This window comes from Parus major, chromosome 2 (assembly GCF_001522545.3).
Source record: "Parus major isolate Abel chromosome 2, Parus_major1.1, whole genome shotgun sequence".
Classification (NCBI taxonomy): Eukaryota; Metazoa; Chordata; class Aves; order Passeriformes; family Paridae; genus Parus; species Parus major.
In genome coordinates, this window is record NC_031769.1 from 143,088,851 (window position 1) to 143,114,703 (window position 25,853).

At 39.8% G+C, this 25,853-nt stretch overlaps 2 protein-coding genes across 3 annotated transcripts in view; one reads left to right on the top strand and one right to left on the bottom strand.

The window, feature by feature from the left end:
* TG (thyroglobulin) overlaps nucleotides 1-25,853 on the top strand; it is a 145,106-nt gene that overhangs the window by 82,150 nt on the left and 37,103 nt on the right. The window lies entirely within an intron of this gene.
* On the bottom strand, nucleotides 1,988-24,661 carry SLA (Src like adaptor). Of its 2 annotated transcripts, XM_015619208.2 has the most exons (8): nucleotides 24,423-24,661; nucleotides 19,110-19,203; nucleotides 13,130-13,229; nucleotides 9,832-9,918; nucleotides 8,408-8,511; nucleotides 6,724-6,855; nucleotides 4,741-4,873; nucleotides 1,988-3,828 (listed from the first exon to the last, which is right to left on the bottom strand). In XM_015619208.2, the coding sequence occupies exons 2-8, from the start codon at nucleotides 19,168-19,170 to the stop codon at nucleotides 3,609-3,611; spliced, it is 837 nt and encodes a 278-aa protein (XP_015474694.1). In that variant the 5' UTR covers nucleotides 19,171-19,203; nucleotides 24,423-24,661; the 3' UTR covers nucleotides 1,988-3,608. The 2 variants fall into 2 exon arrangements, with proteins under 2 accessions (XP_015474694.1, XP_015474695.1); XM_015619209.3 differs by lacking the exons at nucleotides 19,110-19,203; nucleotides 24,423-24,661 and adding an exon at nucleotides 11,562-11,726 and having other exon boundaries at nucleotides 13,130-13,144.

Here is a 25,853-nt window from a genome sequence, read left to right on the forward strand (position 1 = left end):
CTTAGGGGAGGGAAATGCAAGGACCTCTTGGCTTATTGTTGCTTCTGGAGAGTGGTTCCACATTATATATTTTCTTTTATTAAAAAAAAAATAAAATTAAACTCATTCTTTCTCCTACAGCAGAACACTGAATAATGGAAAACAGTGGCAAGTGCAATGAGTAGACAGGTGCACCAATTCTTCCCACTTTTCTAGTGTTTATATCTTTTTTTTAAAAAACTGTGCAGACAACTGTCTTGGCAAAAGCAGCATCTCCACTGAGTTCATGGTGTTAATTTCAGATTTCAGAGAAGTGTTAATTATTTATCCTGACAGCCTTACAGTGGATTTAGTTTTCTTGTGAAATACACTGACAAAATGAAAAGCAAGCAACAATAGCAGTAGCTTGTAACTTAAAAATATACTTGATTTATCTTTTTTTAAAGTGATGCCAAAATTGTTTTCTTACATCTTCTGTAAAGGGATGTATCTTGTTTTTGTTCAAAGATACCAAAATCATTGACTACTTTTAATTTTACTGTAAAAAAAGAGTTGCACACAGATTAGAATCATGAAACTGAGATTATATACCAGATGTACCTTTCCTAAGGGAAAATCCCTCAATGAAGCAATAGAGCTCTTCTGCAAAAGTCAGCTTTGTGCTCCTGGTTTCTGTGTTTGTTATGAATGATAAAACCACATTGTTCCTGAGCATGCAGAGAGCAGTGGTGCATGAAACTTTCTTTACTAGAAAATGTGCACCTGAAATATCAAAATGCTTTTGAGTTTCCTGTGTCTGTCTTGTAATAGTTTTTGTTTGGAACAAAGCTGAAAACAGATTGTACAAAATCAGTGCAAAGCTCTCATGAGGACTTTTTAGAATTTATTTCATCTTTCAGTGGTATGATTAGAAATAAATGGTATCAGTGATTCTGGTCTTGTTTTAAATGGTTTAAGAGCATTAGCCTGGCATTTGACTTCCTATTTTGATCGCTCAATTAATTTACCAGTGCAATTTTGATGTGGATGACTGGATCAATGGTGTGGATTGCAGGGGCTGCAGAGGACAGCTGTGTTAGGTGTCCTCTCCTGGCATTCCTGGTGGGTGTCAAGGGCAGCTTCCAGCCTTTTCCACCCACTGCAAGGGAGGACACCCAGGTCCCTCCTGGCCTTGGAGGGAGATCAGACAATAGTGGAAAGAGAAGGTTTATTGCTTTTCTACTGCATTCAGGTGCAAGGCTCTCTAGCATGGACCCTAAATATCCCTGATACTGGTACCCAGCTACTCTTTAGATCCCCTTTCTTCCTTCTTTCCCCATCTCCTTTTCCACTCCCTTTACCAGTCTCATTCCCTCTCAAACAAAGCAACCACCTCTCTTGGTTACTTTTTTTCATTATAGCTACCCAAATTTTGTACTTCTGATACCATATCATAGGTAATATAGCATTTGTATAAAATCCCCTGGGGGGTGTAATTTCTCCTTCAAGCTCATGTTTCCCAAAAGGTGCCCAATAGAGTCTTTCAGTTAATTGTAAAAGTAGCAAGACCTCACAGAATTTTCCCATAACCATCTGTGATATCCAGCCATCCCTATGGCACATTTAATTGTTTTTTGTCACTTTATCATGTCATTGCTGTGAGGATGACAGAGTGTCTGCGCAGGTCACCCAGGGAGGCTGTGGAGTCTCCATCCCTGGAGGTATCCCAAAGCCCTCTGGACCTGGTCCTGGGCAAATGGCTCAAGGTGGCCCTGGTGGAACAGGGAGGGGTTGGTTCAGAGGATGACTGGGGTTCTTTGCACCCTGAACTGGTCTGTGATTGTTGAACTTGTCAGTGTCAGAACATCTTATCCCCTTCTCACAGAGAGTGTCCAAGTGCTGCCAATCCTGTGGGCTCTGGGATTCTTTTGTCACCTTCCATCCAGAATACCTTCTGGCCAGCATTGAAAGGCTGGGTGCTGGTACTAGTTGCACACCACGTTTTCCATTTTCTAAAAGCAACACAAAGTAACTACTGAATATTATTTTAATGAATAAATACAAGTCATGACTTAGAAATCTGAAATGCTCCCCATATACATTTCATGGATAAAATGCAGTCACCATAATGTATTGATTATCAGTAATAGTAATCAGATTATACAAATGCCTAGAGTTCCTGAGTGTGTTTTGCTTTTTGGAATTCAATGTTTACCAGCCAAATTACATTCATTCTTTAAGTACTGAAATATGCTTAAACAGGCTGTGAAATATTTTGATTGCTAGTGCAAATGACCTGATACAAGATCTAAATAACACATAATTTGTTCTAAGAGGTGTTCAGAGATTATACATATATATTTATATAACCTCTCAAATTCTCTATTTCTCCAAATTTTCATTACTCCAATCAGTGCAAAAAGGTAAAGAAGAATATGGGATTGAAACTATCTCACCTTGAGAGCATAAGTTGCAGCATTTTACACATTCAGACAAGAGTGACCCTTGGATCACTCAAAGGAAAATGCTACTTGTCTTTTAGAATTTAAAAAAGGGTACATACCTGTAAAAAATAAATGAAATTTCAGAAAAATCCTCTAATCCTTAAGTGGTTTGATGGAAAGTGTAATTACTTTTTGACATAACTCTAGTCAGACAAGAAATTAGGAAAAATCTCTAACATCCACAGTTACTGATTTTTTCCCTTAGTTTAATTATTTTAAAAGCTGCTGTTAATATAAATATTATACATAAATATGTGGCTGACTTCAGAAGTCAAAGTTAAAATATCTCCACGTACACTTAAAAGGTCACACCTTTGCAATCCAACCTTTGCAGTTAGGCACAATATCATCACATCTTTTCAATTGAACTCCTCTTTTTTCTCTGTTTATCTGCTTTACTATGAGTAGTTGAGTTACATGTTTGGATATGCCTGAGCTCCCATCTCAGGTATAAGCAGAAACAGCTTTTCTCAGTGAATTAAGCTTGTTCTCTAATTTTGTGACTATTTTATGACACTGCAGGACATATCCAGCCAGTTAATTAAATGCCACTTGTAAAGTCAGTGATTTTAATTTTTTCTCCTAAAAGATAAGTATGGAGTCACTATAATCAGGTGTTTCTTTGATGCCAGATGTTAGATACTTTCCTGCAGTTTTTGATGTCTTTCTGACCCATTCTTGATGACAATGGTTAAGTCTATCTTGAGAAGAAAAATGCTCCTTTTTTCAGTGTAGATAGGTTCTGTAAAGAAGGCTTTCAGCCTTGTGGAGAATACCAGACTAAGATTTAATTTAAGTTCTTGAGCTGCAGTTAGTCCTTCCCTGTACACCTCTGTACAATGCTGGGCATCGCCCCTGCTGAGGGGTCACGTGCACCACTTGGCTTTTGACTTAGAGTCTGTCTCTGTCCAGCTTGTGAACCACTTCTGGTGTGCTGGGGACATTCCCAGCATATACCATGGCTGAAATATCCTTGGGAGGGTCTCTGGTTAACATTCAGAAGAAGAAATGCAGAAGCACTGCTGACACTTGGTCAGCAGCTTAGCTGATTGTATTTCCCAGCTGTTGAAGGACAGCAGGACCACAGCATGCTCTGGTTTCTCTTCTAACTCGTCAGTTTGTGGCTTTTTCCTTTTTGTCTTATATTTAGTCGTCATAGTATGTAGGTGGCAAGTGAAGAGCACTCTTACGTTTGCTCCCTGTGTATATGAGAGATTGGGATTTCTTCTTCCTGGCACTTGCAAAAGAAGTGTTGTCATCCTCAGTCAGGGAGAGGTAGGAAGCGATGCTTTCCCTCAGGCCATAGCTGAGGCAAGAGTCATCCATTGCTGCCAGGGTGCTTTTGGTATCTTCAGTCACCTCCAGCCTTTAAAATAACAAAGTTTTGTTACCATTTCAGCTACTTGGACTGAGCCTCTTGGGATAATATGAGCAGTTTTTAAACCTAATAAAGTTATTTTTGTTGTATAAAAACATTTTAGCCTCATAAATCACTGAGCATTTCTGTCACTTAGCATTTCTCAAAAAAAGAGTACAACAGTAATATCTAAATATTTTTTGGCACTTGAAAAGGAAGTATCATCTATATTCTCTTCTTAATCTGTAGGAAAAATGACCTCAATACTGCAGAAAATTTTCTTGCCTTCATAAGCATATGAATGTTTTGTGAAGGAAGAGTATTGAAGGGAAATTTACCCTTCAAAAGTAAAAAGGTGCTTTTGTTTCTGAGGGTGGTTGTTTCCCCAGCTTCTGAAACCTGACCTACTTTCTCTTGTGGCAGTGGTGATATTAGAAATCTCATGAACTGGGCTGTGTGTTGAGAGAGCACAACAGGAAAGGTTTATTCTTGGACAATGTGTCCATTGCACCTGTGCTGCTTCCTGGGTGTGTGAAAAGGGGGAGCTCACCTGTGAGCCACTGCACATCCGTGGGGATGGACCAGCACTGGTGGGTGTCACTGGCCTTTGTGGCCCTGCTCTTACTCCTGCCCCTTGCTGAAAGGACTCAGGAGACCCAAAGGGACTGAGCCCACTGATAGCTGGATGGGAGAAAGGACTGAATGCTAGCTACACTTTCTTTCAAAATTAAACCTAGATTATCAATTAGTGAGCTGGGCATTTAGTTTTCATGGGCTAGCTTGATGTCAGATTGTCCAAGCTTTAAAACTGCTTTCAGGAGAAGGAAATAAATAGCTATGTCTTCTGTGTTGCAAGCACAAATATGTGCATGGCTGGGAAACACCCCTGTTGTTTCTGGCAGCCTGTGCTGAATGTGGTACCTGTGAATGTTTCTCCAGCTGAAATTTTTATTCCGCATCACCACAGGAGGAACTGGATTCGTCACAGTGTTGTTGTTAGTGCACTGGGTGAGACAAGGTGTTGTAAGGACACAGCAGAGACCATCAGCAACTTCTGAACAGGAAAATGAATACACAGTTAATCTTTGCTTACTGTTTTCTTTCCCTGGTGCATGCTCAAATAAACAATTTTGGACTCAGCAATAGCAGTCAAAAATTGTGTGTTCTCTGCAAGGACACAGTAACACAGGCTTAATTTTTCCCTTTCCTCATACCTTTGCATTTTAATTTTTCATTGGGTATAATTCATAAAGTACAAGTAAGGAACTGAGACACAATAAGACAAATTACTTGCTCAGAGACTAGAAGGAATTTTGTGACAGAGCAGAAACTTAAACCAAATTTTTCTGAGCCCTCTGTGAGTTCTGCTTTGCTTCCTACTGTCTCAGCCATGCAAACAGAATGTAAAAAAAAATCAGATTGGATTGTGTGCATACCTATTCTTCTGGCTGTGGAGTGAATTGAGGTTCAAATGTTAACTTCTTCAATGTTTCTGTGCTCTACACTCTTCTTGCTCCACTAGGAGCATCACAGATAATCTTCTGCCCAAGTAGAGAACATCATGGCTAAACGCTAGTGTTCTCAGACTCTGAGTCTTATTTCAGAATGAAATTCTGTATCTTCTCGAGGTGAGGGAAGGTGTAGACCTAAATCTGTCTCCTCTTACACTTATAACTCAAGTTCAATTGTTAATTGTTACAAGTTTTGGGTTCTGCCCCAGCACAGATTTTAGGCTTCAATTTTTTTCTTCTTTCTAAATGGGGAAAAGTGTCAACTAGCTAACATGCAAATACATATATATCTCCTGTCCAAATTCTTACTCTTCTTTTTATATCATTGGACGTGAAAATTTCATTTGCTTGTTTTGAATGCGAATGACTTTTCTCCTCAGCTTGTCAGTGGTCATCACATGTTTTATTTTACCTGTGAAATACTTAGTTACAGTAACTTCACACTTTTAAAATCACAGAGTACCTATTGCTTGTTAAAGTACAGAACCTGTTGTTCTCTTGTAACTTTCAGGCAATTAAGTTTTTTGCAATTTCCTTCCTCATTTTCGAATGTTCTCACTATGATGCATGGCAAGTGCAGCCACTTAATTATGTCACTAGTCAAGTTACCTTTCTGACACAGGTTAAATTGCCATAAATCTGGAAAACTGTCATTGGAAAAGGTGTCATCCACTGGAGTGATATCAGTAACAGTGACAGCTGACTGCAGTTGAGCTAACAGCTTGAGCCTCTTGATATGAGTACTGCTGATAGCTGTAGTGATTCTATAAAGAAATGTGAATAGAGAGCCTGGTGTTTCATGCTCTGAAGCTATCTGCCTGCCTAAAAGGCAAATAAATGAATGGCAGAGATCTCCATGTTGGCAAACAGTCAGGCAGGAGCTGCAATCTGTCTCTGGAGCCCAGAACTATGTGTACATGGCTTCTGTACAGCTGAACACTTTTGTAAGGTCACACTTTGACTTTAGTTGTGCTCTGAGAGGGGCTGGGCATCCCTGGCCTGTGCTGGCCACCAAACTGAATTTGGAAGTTCTCTATGGAACCGCTAGACCCTGGTGTCTGGCTCAAGCAGTGTTATTGTCATGGCCATGAAATACCCTACACGATATCATACAAAACATTGATACAGACAGAACCTATCTGACCTTATTTAGCTGAGCTCATGTATTGATTTCAGTTACACTGTTAAGGGCAGCATATTTTTACTTAGGATGAAAAATAAAGTAAAATATATAAACCAAAACTTTTTCCATTGCCTGTTCTGCGCAGTATTTTCAAGTCTTGGACATAGGCAAAACTTTTTGTTCTGGACATTTGATAGATAATTTTACTTTGATAGATAGTTTATCTATTATTTGATAGAAAAAAAATATGTTTTTCTGACTTATTTTTACCTGAGTAGTGATTGACAAGGTCTTCGAGGCACTGGAAGGTTTGCCGTGGGGAGATGTAATACCAGTTATTTGGGAGGCGGAAGATCCTGTAATGTTTCACTTGCCTGTGCCTCACTGACAAGGAATATAACCCTGGAGACAGAGAAGGAACAATTACACCAAAGAAGGGCTGCAGCTCTGGTTGGGTATCTGTAGCAGAACAGAGTATCTCTAAGGTCTGTAACTGATGCCATTACTCAAAACATCTCAGAAATAGCTGAAAAAAACCTGAGTGGCCATCTTATATAGTACTTATACTTTATATATATATACAAATATTATAAAGGATACAACATGACTCAAGATTTTGGTTAAATTTAAATTTCTGGTGTGCCTTTCCTTTATTATTGCTGGCATGGGATCTTTTGAAATGCTGTAAAAGAAATAGGCCTTTACAGAAGTTGTTTGCCTTCCACTGAATAGGGAGATCAGATTCACAGGCTGGTATTCTGATTTAGGCAACTTCAAGTAATGTATTAGCTGAGACCTGATAATGCAGTCATGGCAGGAGATGGCCACTTGGAATTTTCTGTTTCTTTGTGAAGAACTGTTCTGTAGCATTTATTGCCAAGGACTGAATGCCAATCCTAAATTTCCTTGAATTTATTACAGATATTTAGAAAGTAATTGGCCTGTGGTATGCAAGAGGTCAGAATAGATGATGTATTATTCCCTCTTATCTGTAGTAACATGATGTTAGAATGTGTTCTGGTGCTTGAGAAAAGGAAGATAGCATGTTGACATGGGAAATTTGTTGAGCCTGGAGAAGACTGAGGGGAGACCTTATGGCTGTGTTCAGTTTCCTCACGAGGGGCAGCAGAGGAGCAGGCACTGATTTTTTGTCTCTGGTGACCAGTGGCAGGACCCAAGGAAATGGCCTGAAGTTGTTTCAGGAAGGTTTAGGTTGGATATCAGGAAAATGTTCTTCACCCAGAGGGTGGCCTAGCACTGAACAGACTCTCCAGGGCAGTGGTCACAGCACCAAGCCTGACAGAGCTCAAGAAATGTTTGGACAATGCTGTCAGGCATGTGGTGCGATTCTTGGAGTGGTCCTGTGCAGGGCCAGGGGTTGGACTCAGTGATCCCTGGAGGTTTCTTCCAACCCAGGACATTCTATGATTCTGTTTCTATGTCCCCATTGAAGAAAATAAAAGTATAAAGTTGATACAGTATAATTCCCATGTAGTAAAATAAAGAAAATAAAATCAAATGCCAGTCATTTTTAAAAATAAGTAGAAGATCTCCCTCGTTTATATAATTAGCACACTTATCCGCCACCCCCACTACTTGGTGTGCATTTTACAAGTTCTTGAATCAATCTTTTGTGGACCAAGGCAAAGCTGTGACTTTTCCTTCATTCAAAGTCCCACTGCCTCATAAGGTTTGCATGCAACCAAAGTAAATAATAGTGTTTAAACAACTGTGTCTTGTTTGTGCTGATGCCCGTGGAACTTTCCATGGCCATCAATAACCCTGTTTCCAGTAGGTAACTGGTAAAGGCTGGCACACTGCACTGGGTGCCTTCCCATTATGCATCTTTTCTGCTTTTGGACTGATCCATGTGAAGCAGGACAGGGAGTGAATTAAAGAACTGTAAAACTCTTAATGACTGAGATCAAGAGGGAAAAAGTCTTTATGGCCTCACCTTTCCTGGTTTCACTCTCTCTGATCATGAAGGAACCGACCTTGGTGTTGGGTAACTGTAGAAGTTCCTCTGCTTTTTCTCTTCCCAAGCCTTCAAATAACCAGCTGTGAAGCAGGAAAAAACAAATTCTGAAATTTGGACACCACTGAAACAATGAGCAGCATGTGGCTGTGAAAGTGCTGCAATAGCCAGGAAAAGTGACTGTAAAAATAACACGGTGGCTTTCCATAGTTATTCTCTCAACCATGTTCAGGCATATTTCCCCAGTTTGTGGAGAAATTTTTGTTGGTTTTGAGTTCCATTAACCTTTGTGAGGTTAAGAAAAGGTTTGGACTTACTAGGGAAAACAGAACTTTTTGAGCTGCTTTGATCTGTATTGCTGGGGACAGATTCATGTGGTATATTAATCACATCTGAGGCATTAGTTAAATCTCTCTTTTTCATTTAAACCACTTTTGTTAACCCCAAATTGTATCATAAATAAGCCCCAAATACATTACAATTATTTTGCTTCTACTAGGGAGCAGTCCACCCATTTAAGTTAATGGGCTTTGTGGATAAGGAAAAGTGGAATTAGTCCTACAGATTTTCACCATAACTTGGTGCAGTGCCATGTTTTGCCACAGCAAGTGTCTCACCAGGCATCTGGGCTTGCTCAGCTGTTCTAGAGTTACTGGAATTCTGTTTTAAAGTTGTTCTCATGTATTTGATCCTGTCTGCTGTCATTGAAGTTTCAGACAGTAGCTTCCATTACCCCACATCTGTTCCCTGCCTTTAGGACAGCATCGCTGTTTCAGGAGGATGTGAAAACATGTTAAAATTTAAGCACTTGAATAGTTCACAGTGACATTCACAGTTCATATCCTTAAAATTAAACAGGTATTAAAACATATGCCAGAAAATTTTTAACTGTGTTGTTTAATGCCTTTTTGTTTTTCCTGAGTGGTGTCTATGGCAACAAGAAATGTCTGAAATTTCCTTAGTTCTTTCAGTGAGAAAGTTTACATACTTGAATGGCTTATTAGCATTTCTATTTTTTCTTTTTGGCCTATTTTCCATGAGCAAACCTAGCTAAAATTTTACTCTATGTAAATATTAAAAATCCATTTTAAATAGGCCCACATCATCAATTTCTTTAAGTTAGAGATCAGTCCATGCAACAGATGTATATTAAATATCTTATATGTGATTTGAGGTGGTTTTGGCTCTTTCCAGCTTTTAAAAGAAGGATTTTCCTTTTCACTTAGTCTAAATTTATATGTGGATTTGAGGTTCTCAGTTTTCAAAAGATATATTTTAGACTGTCAATAAATAAAATTTCTGTCTGTCAAGTCACTATTGGCATTATTTGGACTGTGACTCTGAATAATCAGAGGAGAATACGTAAAAATGTGGTGAAAGGCTATGGAAATGCATTTACTTACCCGTGATAAACCTTTGCTACATATTTTCCTGGAATATAGTTTTCTCGGCCTGTTGTGAGGGAATGGACTCTCCACCAGCCTCCTTCACTGTGTGAAAGCAAGAGAAGGGATATTTTCAGATGTGTTTTCAGAGCTTCTCATCATTTGGAAGTTAGTGAAGATAGACAGATTAGCCTGAAACCTTCTGTGTGTGCTTCTGAAAGTATATATTCAGAAAGGAACCTCGTTTGGTTTCATTTAGAGTAGTTCCATTTCTAAACCTACTTGAGAATTAAATTTGGACACAGAAATAAGCTGAATTTGTTCCATTTAAATTATGTGAGTAATAAAATATTTTTCTGTAGTTGAAAGAGGAAGGATAAATTCTCAGTGGTTAAACCATGCTGTGCTCTGCCTTCCCACAGCTAGGCTTGTACTGGTGTCCAAGATATTCGGTTTACAGCTGAGTGTGTTGTGTCTGGACAGCCCTGTAACACCAGGGCTGAGGTTCCTGGGAAATGGAGCCTGTCTGCTTGGGAACAGGCTGTCAGTCCAACAGAACCTGGTTTGTGGTTTGCTCTTTTCCTTGTCTTCCATGAGCTGCAGACCAGACTCAAATAAAATAGACCTTATAACTGAAGCTGCAGGCATATGTCTTTTCCCCAATATATCTTAAGTTACTGCTGTGATGCCTGGATTGTGGCTTTGACTCTTGAATCCCTTCAGAAATACAGGGTACCAAGAATTTTCACAGGGATGCTGCAGAACTTTAGTTGTACTACAAGGATACTGATGACTGATGGGTTCTCTGCACCTTCACTTTAACAGTTTGAATCCAAATAACTGTGTCTTGTGTTTGAATGCTGTTTTTGTGGATGTTCATATAAATGCTCCCAAAACAATGTCTAGGCTGCAGATCAGAGTCTCAGTGTGTGTCAGAACAGCTGTGTTGAAATCACTTAGGTTAAATGTTATGAGTTATAGCTGCTGGGACCATGGTCCAGAATGTCTGTGCTGAGGGAAGAAGGGAGATATCTACTGCTGGAAATTTCAGGGCCCCAAAAAGTTTTGGGTTTGGTTTTCCAGATGAAATGCATTTATCTATAAGAATTTTAGGTTATTTTGGTCCTTTCCCCCTCCCCAGAACTCTCCTAGACAGAACCAAGAATTGCAATAAGAAAAAAACAAAAACAAAACTGAGAGATTCGTCATCTCTCTCCCTCCAAACTTTAATATTACTAACACTGAAAAATCCCTATGATGTATAAAAATCCCAAAGCAGTACATCTCTCCTGGGGCATGAGCTACAGAAATTATGTAGATTGGGGTGAATCTTGGAGGACATTTGGTTTGACTACTGCCATCCAAATGTGGTTCATCTGGTAATGAAGGGTGCCTGCCCAGTGTGGAGAGTGAGGAACTGTGCCAGTGGTGCTTATATAGTTCTGCCAACCCAGAGTAGTCACAAATATCTGTGAGGAGTTGCATTTCCTGTGGAGGTTCCATATGTCCTGCTCCTGGCAGGGTTGGTGGGCCTGATTGCCACTACACATCACTACTTTGGCAGAAGGCTGAAAAGCTGCTGTTGTAAAATCAGTACATGCTGACTCCTCATCACTTGTGCTCTGTCATGCAATGCTACTCTTCCTTTTTATTGTATTTTACTTCTTTGAATGATTTTGGGGAAAGAATTACAGCTTATGAGCAGAAAAGGCTGCAGGCAAGCAATTCCTACTGACATTGGCACATACCCGAGCAGGGGAGGACAGGTCCTTCATCAGGGCACTGTGGTTTGCATAGAGCATTGGACTGTCTTGTCTTCTGTGAGCAAGCTCATGATTCAAAATAAGAAGAGGAAAATTCCCATCAAGGCTTGCCTTGGATGTAATTTATCCATCAGGAGAAGCCCTTGATGACTGTACAACAGACAAACATGTCAAAAACTTCTGCTGCCAAAGGCTATTCTTTTAGAAGTTGTTCCTGCAGTAGATTGTACTTTGGAGCACACATACATGTAATTTCCATTCATATGAGGGCCTGTAGCTGATGGAATCTGAGAGTGAGACTTTAAGCTGAAATTTCCAAGCTAAAGCACTTGTTGTAGCATGTCATGTATGTTCTGCAAACTGCAGCAGGGTTTATACTGCTAGAAGCTAGCAGAGAGGAATCCCCCTGGTTTAGAGGAGCTCTCCATCAGCAGAAAATTTATATGGTGGTATTGTCTGAGTCTGGGGAACCTTAGCTCCAGGGAGGCAGAAAAAACATTGTCAGCAGAACATAAGTGCAGCCATTCTGGGTCAGACCAAAGGTCCACAAAGGCCTGTGTCTTGTGACTGACAAAGGCCCCTGCAGGTCATGGTGGGCTGGAGAAGAGTCTGGGAATTCATCAGTCATCTGTGATGCTTCTCTTGAGTACTCTCCTACAGCCATTTGACCATCTGGTGGAGAATTTTTTAAAATTATTTTAGAAGTCCTCCAAGGATTCCTCTGCTATTAATGAATCTGGTCTCCCATTGAATCCATCTGCTCGACCAGCCACAAAAATGAAATCTTTTACTTCATTTTGAGCAATGCAAATAGTGGCTGTGGGGCAGAGTAACTTCTAAGAGGTGTGCAGGTACAAGCTGTGCCTAGAAGAACATCAGGACTTTCCATTTTTCTGGATGTGTGCTCTTCTTGTGTCTGGCAATACTGCACTATCCTCAAGGTCAGTCTGAACTAGTGCTCTTTAACCTCCTTACTTCTGGGGCTGCTGAACTGGCTGAGAAATCTCTTTTTTTCCTCACTAAGAAAATGCAGAATTGATTAAAAAATAGAAAAAATAAATACTCCCCCCAACTTTTTATTTAATTTTTTTAAGTTTGCCTTAAACGGGTATGAAATTATAAGACTTAATAATAATGGAGCTGTTAGATTACAAAGGGTGAGAGACAAAATGACAGACACACTTGACATGAAGAAATTCAGAATTATTTTTCTATGTGGCTCAAACTATTTTGGCTCTTACTCTGTTTTGCATTACATTTGGGGAACACTTTCTCATAATCATTTTTCAAAGCAGAGTTGTTCTGAATCTTATTTTAGAATAGAGTCTGGATCCATGTTGAGAAACCTAAGAGAAATCTATGGATCAAAGGACAATCTATAATCCCAAATCCTTAAACTACATGGAAATTTACACTCTGGCTAAGCATCCTTCCTTGAAAATTCTGAACTCAGTTCATTTTGCTGAACTGCATCCAGTTGGGCCAGGTACATAAAACAGAGCTTCGCTTCAGTTGTAATAAAACCTAATTTAAAAATAAATTGATCAACTTACTCTGATAGCACACGTAGTTTTTCTCCTACGTGAAATATAGGTTGGCTTATGTCTGCTGAAGGATAGTCATAGAGAACAGCAAGGAAGTCACTCTCCTGACCTGTTAAAGGAGAAAGAAAAGTAATTTAAAACAAAGGTAGGGCTCTGGGACAAAAATGTATTTTTCCTTAAGTATGATAGATTTTATGTAGTAGGCCAAATGGGGAAGAAAAGAAATCTCTGAAATGTCACTTAATAAACATAAGGAGCTAAAGAAGAAGCTATAGATTTACAAGAAGACTGTGAAGATACTAGAAATTTAAAAAGTCATGTGGTTAATTGTAAGAAACTAAATTTAGACCACTTTTTCTAGCAATTACCATATTTAAAGGACATATTCAGTTTGAAACTAAAATAATTAGTAATTATATATAGTATTAGGAAATAACCCAGTTTGGTTAATGCCACTGTCTCTAAATGCCTTCAGCTACATTTTGTAGCATTTTATTTAAGAAGAGGAAGATTCATGTTGAATTTTTTCATAATTTTACAGCACTGATAATTGTATGACATTAGTTTAGATCAAAGTCAATGAGAGCATGGCCATTATTGACCATTTCCATCACTTTCTAAAAGAGCTTGTGATCAGCCACTGCTCTTTGTCTCACCATTGCACAGAGACTGCACAAGAGCTTCAAACAGGCACAGGGGTGTTTAAGCTGAAACCATTGTACAATGGCAATTTGCAGAGCTGGGGTCAGAAAAGAGATGAGAAGACCTTTTACATGAGCTGGGATGAATCTGGGACTTGCACCCTGTTTAGGGCATGCTGAGACTCCTGGGTTTCTGAAGGATGGAGCACTTTACACAAGACTGGGACTATCAAACATGAAATACTTCTCATCCTGCTGGACTCTGTGGTGCCCAGTAAATGCTGACAGCTGGGAGATCCAGAAATGTGTCATGCTGGGTGTTTTGAGCTCTTTGTCACAAGTTTTGGTAAAAGGGATCGTGCCATACACTGCCTGCATTTTTCCTGGAAGCATTCCTCCCCTCTGCACATCTCAGTACCCTCCACAATCTCACAGGAGACAGAGCATCCCTCTGCCTCCACCAGGATCAGCACCCTGCTCCTTAGGAACATCATCTAGCACTACATTTGCAGAGGTTGTTTGATCTCCACACTGCACACACTCTGTGCAGCCCAACATGTGCAAAAATGGGTGTGAATTCAGGGTAGGAAGTAAAGAAATTAGAGATATAGGAACACTTCTGTATCTTTTCTCATTTAATATAGATTTGTTGCCAGCTTCTCTTTAAGGAAGACAGCTTTTGAAGGAAACCTAGGTGCAGCACCCTGAATGAATGTTCTGTGTTTTTAGCTATGTGGCTTGGGGCCTTAGAAACAACTCACAGAGATAATGGTAAAAAGCTGAAGAAAACATGAAGAAAAGAAACACAACAGGTTACCCACAGAAGCTGTGGTTGCCCCATCCCTGGAAATGTTCAAGGCCAGGTTAGATGGGTCTGAGAAACTTGATCTAATGGATGGCATCCCTGCCCATGGCAGTGAGAATGGTATTAGATGATCTTTAAGATCCCTTCCAACCTAAATCATTTTAGAATTATTTTGAGAGTGTGTTTAGAATTGGTATTGCCATGATTTTCTTAGTTGACTAGTGTCACTGAATTAAACAGAACTAGTCCAGTACAGCCAACCACTGTGATTAGTCTAAAATAACTTATTACACACTTAGTTCAACCCTAGTGAAGAAATTCTGTGCTAAACCTTTGATGGTTTCCTTGTTCTCTGCGGAAAATCTAGTGGCGCCTTCCTGTCTGTGAAGCTACTTAGTACCTGAGGCTAGTAACACCTAAGCATTGGCACTGAGCCTTTTTTGAGAAAACAAAAGCTTTACCTAGAACTACTAGAAAAAATACAGCCCAGAAGGTGCATTTTAAAAATAGCAAAGTGGGGATAAAATGCCATCACTTAATTTCTCGTTGCAGGTTATAAAACATCATGTAATGCTGCATTGAATATAATTATTTTTAGCTTAAGGACAATGATTTTAGCGATGCCTTTTTAAAAAATTAGGGTGTTTATTTTTAAATATTCTGCTTCTATAGTGAAATAGTGAAAAACAAGTGCTTTTCTGCCCTCCTTCCTTGTGCATTGGTCATTTGCATTCCGTTATGCACTGTGGGGTAGCTGACTTTTTGTCTACTCTAGCAAGACCTGTGTTACCTTGCTTACACTTTCATATTTATATTAATTTTTGTTTCAATTCTGCATGTTAATTTGCAGTTCTGTAAAGGAAGGAATATATCAGAGGGTTATCCTCCACATCCATGCAAATGTTACCTCTTAAACTACATTCAGTTATATTAAAGTGTAAGGAGAGGAATGAACCCCCTCATTCTTCACTTTATTTTGATTGGTATTTAAGTCAAACCTGGGATTTTTGGTCATGGAAAATACCCCACCACACTGTACAACTTTTCACAGAACCATACCAGCTCCTTACAAACACAGAAGCCTGGAAACAGGAACTAAACAAGTTATGCACTTTCTCCACACGTAAATTGCACAGTGATCTAATAGATTTAATCTGACGAGGTCTTTCAAAATGTAAAAGAAAAAAGATTTGCCTGAGTTTATCTAACATAAACTCTCCTCCACAGTGCCAGTGTAGGTCACATCTGAAATGGAACAACTCAAAAGTTAGAGTGGAAAGATCGAAGCACAACCATTTCCACTGCATCAGGTGTTAATTCTGGGTGGTTTTTAGGAGTAGGAAATGAATGTGAAATACGTGCTAATTTTAGATGCCTTCACACCCGCATGTCTTGCAGTGTGAAACTGAATATTGCATACTTAGACTTATTCATTGGGAATGGACTGTGAAGCATTATTAGAGTGGGAAGAGCATCGGCAGAGCATCCAGATCCAGCTCATTGCCCTCAAAAATCTGCTGTGCTGTGCACTGGCATGGTCCATGTCTGGAGTGGGAATGAACTGTTTGGAGTTCAGCTACATGCATCATCCAGCTTTACTGGCCAGCAGAATATTGATTTATGGCATGGGATGCACCAGAGAGGGTGAAGGAGGGCACTCATGTGTGTCTGGGAGACTGTGCAGCACCACAAGGTGTGGCTGCAGAGTCACACTTTGGTACCCAAGATAGATCTAAACCAGCCAGCTTGGGAACTGAGACTTGTGCAGCTGCAGCCCAAAAGGATTAATCCTTTATTCATGGTCCCAAAAGAGGACACACAGGGGCTCACAACCCTCGATGATCCCTTGCTGCTTTGCTTACTCTGTTGTCAGTCCCTGCACTGTGCCAGGAATGCCTGTACAGTGTGTGGGCAGATGGGGTGCAGTTATCTTCAGGGTCCAAATGCCTCCTTGGGAAATGCAGCTCATGCACTGTTCCCTTTCTCAGGGCCAAGACTGGCACACTGCTGGTGAGGAAAGCACAAGGTTTTGTTCTCAGTGGAAATTTCAGGCAGCACAAGGGGCTCATAGAGGCCTGATGAACACAGCAGATAAGTCTGCAGACTGTAGTTATCTATTTTCTTTCCCCTTTTTGTTGGAAACTCTTTCCTTTCATTCTTGCCCTTCTGTTTCAGTCCTTCATTTTATTCAGTCTCACTGAAATGAGCTAGTGTCAAACCTACTTCTCCTAATAACTATTTCAACTACTGAAAGTCCATGGATTGGATCCTCCATCTCAGTTAAATCAAGTCTGTTACTGGCCTGCTGGAAATCTATGCTTTGTGATGTGATTTGGAGTTTGATCTGCTCAGAAGGCAGATACAAACTCACTGGATGAACCCCAACACACACTTTAGTACCAGGTTAATTTTTAGAAGTCTTTTTTCATTGGATTTGGATGACAGCACTGATGTTTGTAACTTTCATTAGCAACATCTAAGCCATTATGAAAGATGCTGGTCTGACCCAGGGATAGATGGATCCAAGGAGCTATTCAGGCTGATAAATCCTAGAATCGTACAATAGTTTAAGTTGGAAGGGACCTTTAGAGGTCATTTAGTCCAACCCTCTGAAATGAGTGGGGACACCTTAAACAGGATTGAGTTGCTCAGAGTTCTGGCCACACTGACCTTGAAAGTTCCTAGAGATGGGGAATCTACCACCTCTCTGGGCAACCTGGTTTAGTGTTGCACCACACCCATTATAAAAAAAAATCTCCCTTATATCTAGTCTAACTCTACCCTATCTTAGCTTAAAACCATTATCCTTTGTTGTATCACAACAAGCCCTACTAAAAACTCCATGCCCATCTTTCTTGCAAGCCCTCTTTAAGTATTGAGAACTGCAATAAGGTCTCCCTGGAGCCTTCTCTTCTCCAGGCTGAATGAGCCCAGCTCTCTCAACCTTTTTTTATAAGAGAGGTGTTCCATCACTGATCGTTTTTGTGACAACCCCCCTGCCTTTGGATGATTAAACATGGGTATCTATTGCAATTTCAGCTGTGAGAGTGTCTTAAATATCCCTACAGCCTTGGCAGGTGCCACTGCAACTACAGGAGATTTTTCTCTCCTCAGGTGGTAGCAGAAGAGGAAGAGAAGAGGGTGTTAGCCCTCAGGTAGGGCTAACAACACCCCCTTCTAGATGTGCTAGGTGTGTAGGAAAGTTCAGGAAGATTGAGTCCTGAATTCCTAAATAGATATTTTCCCCTTGTAACTGCTGTGCTATTGCAGAGATATCTTTTAGGGGTGTGTTCTATTTCCATCACAGAAAGGGTTGCAGTTGTTTTTAGCCCTGCTAAATCATGACTTTTAGCATGTGTAGGACCAGTACAAACTTGCTCACAGCCATGGCCTGCTCATCAGCAAGGTCCTGCTTTGAGTGAGTGCATGACTCTGTTTTGGTGTTTAAATGTGGTATTTGTATTAGCAGTTGTTGGGAATATCAGCATAAAGTACTCTTCTTCACAAAACAAAAAAAAAATAAGCAATATGCTGAGTAGTTTTTGGTGTCTGCTATGTTAGGACCTAGGGCTGCAAGGCTGCCCATCTCAGTGAGTTCCTAGCCATACTAAGAACAGGGCTGGGTTTCCTTGCAGCAAAAATGAAAGCAGGCTGATTCCCTATCTTTATAATAATTCGTGGCCCAACTGGAAAATCTTTCGTAGAAAAACTCCAAAATTAAAAACAAAACTACTAAAGAAACCCCACCCCAAACCCAAAGGAAAAAACCCAAAAATGCTTTCTCCTCTTCACCTTTGGGGAGTGATTTATTGCAGCTCCTGCACAGCTGCCTGTATTAGTGACCATGAGGGCTGAGGCTCTACTGGCTCTCCACCCACACACTCACAGTTTGCAGTAGCTTATCACCAATCCCTCTTTCTTTCCCCCTCAAATGCATGACCTCTACCAGCCTACAGAGGAGGCAGGGAGGGATTTGCAACCTGGTTTATTCACGTGTGGACACAGAGGACAGATGTGTTGTATTCTTTGGCAGCTTGCTCTGTGAAACTTGTATTCCTCTATAGCCTTAATGGATAAATGGATAAATCTGGTGGCAGGTTGGCTGTGTGCTACTTTTATTGCAATTATCTGACTGTAGATGGACATGAGGTTCAATGCAATACATCGTCAAAACTTTTAACCTTAAATGAAGGAACTCCAAATTTCAAGAATAAATTTGTATAAAATATCACATGCAATTATGTCAAATACAGCTTTCCCGGTTTCTGAACGAGTGTTTCAGTGCTTTCTGATTTGGAAGGAACGTCTTTCAAGGAGCACCAGCAAATAATATGTTTAACATTTGGGGTTTTTAATTAAAGTGCTTCTTGGAAAACGAGCTAAAACGTAGCTAAATATAAGCACTGTCTGGTGGATGCCCTCCTTCTCCCACAGCAGCCATGAACTTGCCTGCTCTTGTCAGGTGGGTGAAGGAAGACACATGGCTGAGTCTATCATATCATCAACATCTTTTTCTCTTGAAAGGAACGAAATGAGTGCTCACCCGTTTGGCTCGGCATGTTTGTTTCCTCAGATGCTCTTGGAGTTTTCACAGCATTTCCCATTGTGCTTGCTAATTCTGTCCAAGTTCTTCGGAACTAAATCAAAGCAGACATTGAAATGTAACATCACAGTAACACCTGCTGTGCCAACAGACGAGAAATGACCTAGTTTGGGCGTCTCCAAACGTACAGTTTTGCTTTTGAGAACTCTGGTGTCAAATTCATGCAAGAGTTTTACATACTTGCTAAACTCTCACCACTTATGTGCTTTTATCAGGGGAATAGCAGAAAACCACAGCTAGGGAAGTTGCTCAGAAGAACATGATGTAGTAAAAGTTTCCATGACCAGTACCTCATCACAATAGGAAGTAACAGCAGAGCTGTGCCAATATGGGCATTTCATATACAAAATGATTTTTCAGCGTTTGGGGTTCTGAGGCTACAAAGGATGTAATTAGACTGGTGTCCCTGCTTTTCAGTGCTGTGTGTATATTATGTTGGTTTACTACTGAACACAAAGAACACAGCTTGGTAGGTTTGGGCTTTTTTCTGATGCCATTGTGCCCTCAGCAAATGTGGGCAATTTTTTTTTAAGAAACACCTTGCATAAAAAAATGATTGATCTCAAATCAGTCCTCCTGCACAAAGCCACCGGTACAAATTCTTCAGATACCTGTCTTAAAAAGTTCTGATGGATGTACAAGAAGCAACATCAGACAATTGTGGAACTAAATACTGTGAGAGGAACTGTTCCTTCTCATAGCTTTGCTGCAGCCATCCTAATTCTCTCTGGCAGAGGACAGAGAGATAAATATTTTGAATGTGGAATGTGTATCATGCTATGGTATATCTTCAGAGGCAGAAGACAAAAAGCTGTATCTATTTTAAAACTGTACATTAATGCATAATAACGTCACCAGCTGATGGGTAATTATTTTTTTAAAATATATTTCTGTCTGTTGCCCTGTGAAAATGATAACAGCATCTCTATCAGCATTGTGTGAGTATTCTGCATCTTGTGGCCTTTTCTAGCTTAAATATTTCAAAGATTATTAATTTTGGTGTGCTGCTCTTCACTTACACAGGCTAGAGCCTGATGAGGGTCAGGTAGAGGGATGTCCAATTTGAAAAACAGAACTGCTAACATCAGCAAGACTTTACTGCTAATTGTCTTTTGGAATAAGTTTGGCAGAATTTCAGTATGTTGATTAATACCATACATTTTTAACGGCTTACAGGCAGTTTAGGAAGACATCCTACAGAATAAAATGCCATTCAAAGGAAGGAAAATTCGTCCCTTATCAAATGCAAGGAGCTATGTGCTAGAACAGATGGTAGTGCACAGTTTGACTCCACCTCATCTGCTTTCCAAGCTTCTTAGTGTTGTTTCCAAAGGCTCTTTGCTAGAATTCTCTATTTCACTGGCCAAATGACACATTACCCCTTCACTTTATGCACTCAGAACTGGCTTGTGGCACATCTGGAGGGTGCAGCTGTGCCAATGTCTTCCTGACAAGCATCTGAAACTGACTTTCACAAGAACAAAAATGTGTTGCCTGATAGGAGAAGTCTAGAAGCTGCATTAAACAGCACCCTTAAATTTAAATAAGCTACTTGGGTATTCACATTTTTAAAAAAAGGTCTCTTGATAGAAAACAAACCAAAAAATCTTTCTCCATGTAAATGTACCTAAATTTCTAAACCTGAAACCAGAATTCACTTTGTCAGGCAATGTCTACTTTCAAGATCATAATTTTCTGATCTAATTATGAGTATTTTTATGCAAGACCCAAATTTAATTTGTTGAACAATTTCCTTATTTTTATTCCATAAAGAACAAGAGGTAAACCCGTAGGAGTAGTCATATTGCAGCCAGTATTTTGGCTACAGATATTATAGATGTTCATGGCTCATCTTCAAATTAGCCAGAAAAATTTCCTGGGCACGGCAATAGAGAGCTCAACAGGGCTGAAAATGTCAGCCAGGAGAGTGAGATAAATACTTGGACTGATAACCTCTGCTGAGCTCTGTGCTCTGGTGGATACATTTTTGCAGTAATTTAAAAGGGAAGCTCAAGTCTTCCTCAGCGTAGAGAATCTAAGCTGCAGGTTGCAAAAATGTTGTGCAGTTCCAGATAGAAGGCAAGAATGACAGCATAAACATGTTAAGTCCATCTATAATTTTGACACATGCAATTGATATTTAGATGAGAATTGTTTGAATTTTGCGTCCCAAAAATCTGGAAAAAAAAAATAAAATTAAGAGTCCTACCTCTAAGTACCACTTTATGTGGGGTTTTGGTATGTGAGGGCTGGAAAAGCAAGTCATCCTTCAAGTGTCAGGCTTGTGCAACAGTGGCCTTTTTTCTACTCCTGATTTCAGGTGTGCCTTGGTCTCTTTGGAAAGTGATATGTTGTATTTGTGCATGGTGGAAAGACTTCTGAAAATTTTACTGCAGGCTTTCAATCTTTCTAAAAGCACAGAACATTACACCAAGGCACTTGTATTTTTCAAGATGGTGTTTAAGGATCTAAACTCTAAATGCTGCTTTAGAAATACATGAAGTGTATGAAATGCTGCTTATACAACATTTGCAATTAAACCACAGTCAAGTCCAGAGGGATGAAACACTGGAAAAAAGGCAAGTTCCTACTTTGTATTTTTGCAGAGCACAGCCTGGTTCCCTTCTGCCATACCAGGCACCATTATTGTCAAAGGACCACTGAAGTCACCAGGGCATAAAGTGCAACTCCTTGTGGAAGAATCTGACTTGTGGAAAATGCAAACATTATAAAATACCTTCAGTGCAGTGAAGAGCGGTGACATCTTGGGCTTTGCCATCATTAGCGTGGCAATTTGCTGTTTCTCATTGCATTGTCCATGCTCTTTCACTACCATTGGTAGCATAAATTCATGAAAGGGACAGAGAGTTCAAGATGCTCTCCAGATTCATAATAGAAGTGCTCAGTAAAAATAAAAAAATGAAAAGCTCTGACCCTTGCTGTTGATTCACTTAACCAAAGTGGCGAAAAGGAAAATAAGACATCAGACTACATTTTGCTACTAAAGCCACTTCTCCTTATGCACATGGGCAGAGTAAAGGTTCCTATAGTCCAGTCAAAGGTGGTGGAGTGAATATTCTGAGGTATGACACACCTTCAGATGTTGAAAATGGGACATGGACATTTTGTTTGAAATAGGGCACGCAAAAATTGTTTCTACTTGTTTGATCGCAATGGCATATCACTGTTTCTAGAGTAAGAATGTACAAATTAGTTGTACTTCTAATGCAATGGTGTGCTTTACTCTTGAGTGATGGAACATGATGGCCTAAGTAGCTTGTGCTTGTGTTGTTGTCAGCACAATACAAATCCATTCCATCGCTGCATGATAAATTCTTGTGTGGTTTTCTGAAATTTTGAGACACTCTGCAAAATTAGACTTACTGGAAGCTTTCAAGATCTCATGAATTAATTATTTTCATTGATATCAATAGAATAACAGTAACAGTTTTATAGATTATAATCTGAAATAGCAAATTTGCTAAGGACAGTGCATCTCACTTGACCTTATTGAATCATAGAATAATTTGGGTTGGAAGGCACATTTAAAGACCAACCCTCCCTCCATAAGTGAGGACATTTGCAATTAAATCAGGTTGCTCAGAGCCCTGTCCAACTTGGCTTTGAATGCTTACAAGGAAGAGGCATTTAACACCTCTCTGGGCAACCTGTGTCTCACCCCCCTCATTGTAAAAACTTTGCTCTTTATGTCTGAACTTGATGACAGAGTTCAGGATTCAAGTAGAAGTGCCATCTTTCTATCACAGAAGCAGATAATTATGCCAGATCCAAAGAAAACAATTCACCTAGGATAATGTAGGAAGAAGTAAAGAGAAGTGATAGACTCTAAACTCACTGTGTCTCATCTACCCCAAACCCTGCGTGGAGTGCAGCTGCTGCTCAGCTCCGAGGAGCTGCTGGGAACCAAAATCTACCTGCAGCTCTCCTGCTCAGCAGCCACCTCCCCAGGCTTGCATGAAAGTTTGGTTTTAACAATTAAGATCACATTTGCAGTGTTCCAAGCATTGGTCCTTCCTCCTCTCCCCTCTCCACTTGTGCACACAGTGTCCAAGGAGAGGTGGTAATGTGGCTGTTTCCACACACAGCTAGTAGGGTTTAGGGGTCTTTGCTGCCAAAAGGAACATGAGGAAACATCCACAGTCCCAGATCTGCTTTGTGTCCTATTTATCAGAACTCTCATTAAATATGAATTCTTCACCTGTCAAGACTGGAATCCCAGTGACCTACTCTGTGTGACCCCAAAACCTGTGGTACAATTTTCCCCTTCTGTTCCTGTATGCAGCACATACATAAAGTTATAACTTCCTCTTGCAGAATTTGTTCTCTGAGAAAACGTGCTTCTGCAGCAGTTAAACAGCATGGAACATGAGAGAAATTCTGCTACTTCATGAGAACTTTTTCAAAGTTATATTTAATATGATTGAGAATTAGTTAGAATAAAGAAATTGAAGTATTAAGAGGAATAAAAATGCAATATAAGCACATGAATAAAGCCCTCCTACAAGGAATACTGTAATCTAGTAAAATTAGAACATTTATCATTCCTGAGATGCTATACCCAATTTTATTTTTGTTTCCTGATATTCACATCTATATTGCCAATGTTTTATAATTTAATTCTCAATAAAGTTAACAGGTAATGTCTGAATATCATTTAGCTTGAAAATGAAAGCACTGGCATCCTGTTTTTTTTCATGTGGGGAAAGAAAAAGCAAAATTACTTAGATTTCAGAAACTGTAATTTTTTTTGTGTGAATTTCCCTTAATTTGTCATTAATCAAAATGAACATCCTTTGAGCTTTAAGGCAGTTTGTGCACCTTTGCACTTAGAAAGAATAACATAATACTCTCATCAAAGTAATTCATAGACACATGCAAACATGAAACAGCACAGAAATATCACACTATGCACAATTCTAACACTTAGATTAAAAAGCCCACTAATCATTTTTTGGCTATAGTGAAGTGCAGTTTGCTTCAGCATAAGGTCCTAAGCATCTATCTTACTCTTAGGTTTCAGCAGAAATACTCCTTGTCCTATCTGTCTTTAGTACCACTCCTTATAAAAAGGATCAAGGCAGGCTCTTCTTTTTCTGCCTTTGGTGGTACTTGAAATCCACGGTCTGAATACTGCCATTGTTAATGAAACAGAACACCCTTGTACATAAATAAAATTGAAACATTTGGTCTCGTACGCAGATAATGTAAAATATATCACAGCAGAGTGGTTACCTTTAAATGCTAGGCATGGCATTCCAGGTTGCAGTATTTCTGAAAAAAGCCGTAGTCATAGTACTGCTCTCATGCTGCCAGCAAGGTTTAGCTGATCAAGTCGAGGAGCAGCCGGTCGAATGAGTGTGTTGTGAAGTTCACGCTGTCATGTAGAGCAGCATTTGCCAAACAGGCCACATACTTCCTCTCTGAGAAATAAGGAAGGCTCAAAGTGTTTGCAACAGATGAGGTTCCTGTTGCAAGTCACTACTGAAGGCACATTTTATCTATGGGCTGAGAAAAACAGGGAGGTTTTCAATGTATTGCATCAGGGCTGGTTTCAGCAGATATAAAAAATGAGAGGAATAACACAGTTTACATTACTTACACAAAAAGGGTTTATTTTTTTTTCTTCTTCTTCTGAATTTATTTATCCAGTAATGCTCATTCCTCAACTGTTTTCTTTTATGCAGTTTTGCTATTTTTTTCCTGACAGACAGGAAGAGGCACAAAACATTTTTTTCTCTCTTATTGAGTCTGAATAGGAATGCTTTGCTTTATGGTTCACTCTGTACCCCAAAGTACCTCTGTCTGCAAATGAAGCTTAAGATCAGCCATGAAGAAATATGGACTGAAAGTCAGTCTGTGAAGCCCATTTTCATATTAGTTGTAAAAAGTTCAGAAGCCTCAGGACCTTCCTCATCTCAGTGTCTGAGATGGAGAAACCAAGATACTGGCCTGTTAAATAACCTGAATAAAGGCCCTGAAGAATATTGTACTGTGGATATGAATATAGAAGTCAAAGGGATTTGTTAAGGTTTGCCCTTTGCATTTATAATCAAGATGGGATCTGAAAAACTCATATCCCTAACATAGAATAGGAAAATATAAAAAACCCTTGACAAACCCAAAGAAAAAATAACCCAACGAGCCCAAGCAGATTTCCTGCTTCACACCAGAGTAGCTGCAAGTAGGTGCTTATGTGGGAGCTGTTGTGTAACTGTTATTGAAACCAGGAAACAGTGATCAAATCTCCAGAGCTCTGCCAAAAATTGGTAATTTGGTAATTTCAGGAGAATATTCTTTCTCTTTGATGGGCTGTACCAGCAATCCTCAGTTTAAAAGGGACAGGAAAGCACTAGGGAAATTGATAAGCTAATCAGTCTGTAGCACAGCTCCATGGTTACCCTGGCCAGTTATATTTTGATTGTTCAGGACCTTCTTGCTTTCTTCTAAGGATGTGACATGCATGTCCATTAATGGCACTCACTGAACTGATGAACAGTGTCTCTGGAATTACTAAAATATCATGGATTGGGGGATGTGTGCATGTGGGAGTAGGCAGAGGCAGAGCCTTTTCCTGATCCTTCTCACCACCCTCTGCCCGAGGCTGTCTCTGATGGACTCTTGTGCCTTTACAAGAAGTAAGGTTGCATCCTAAGGTGCACTTGG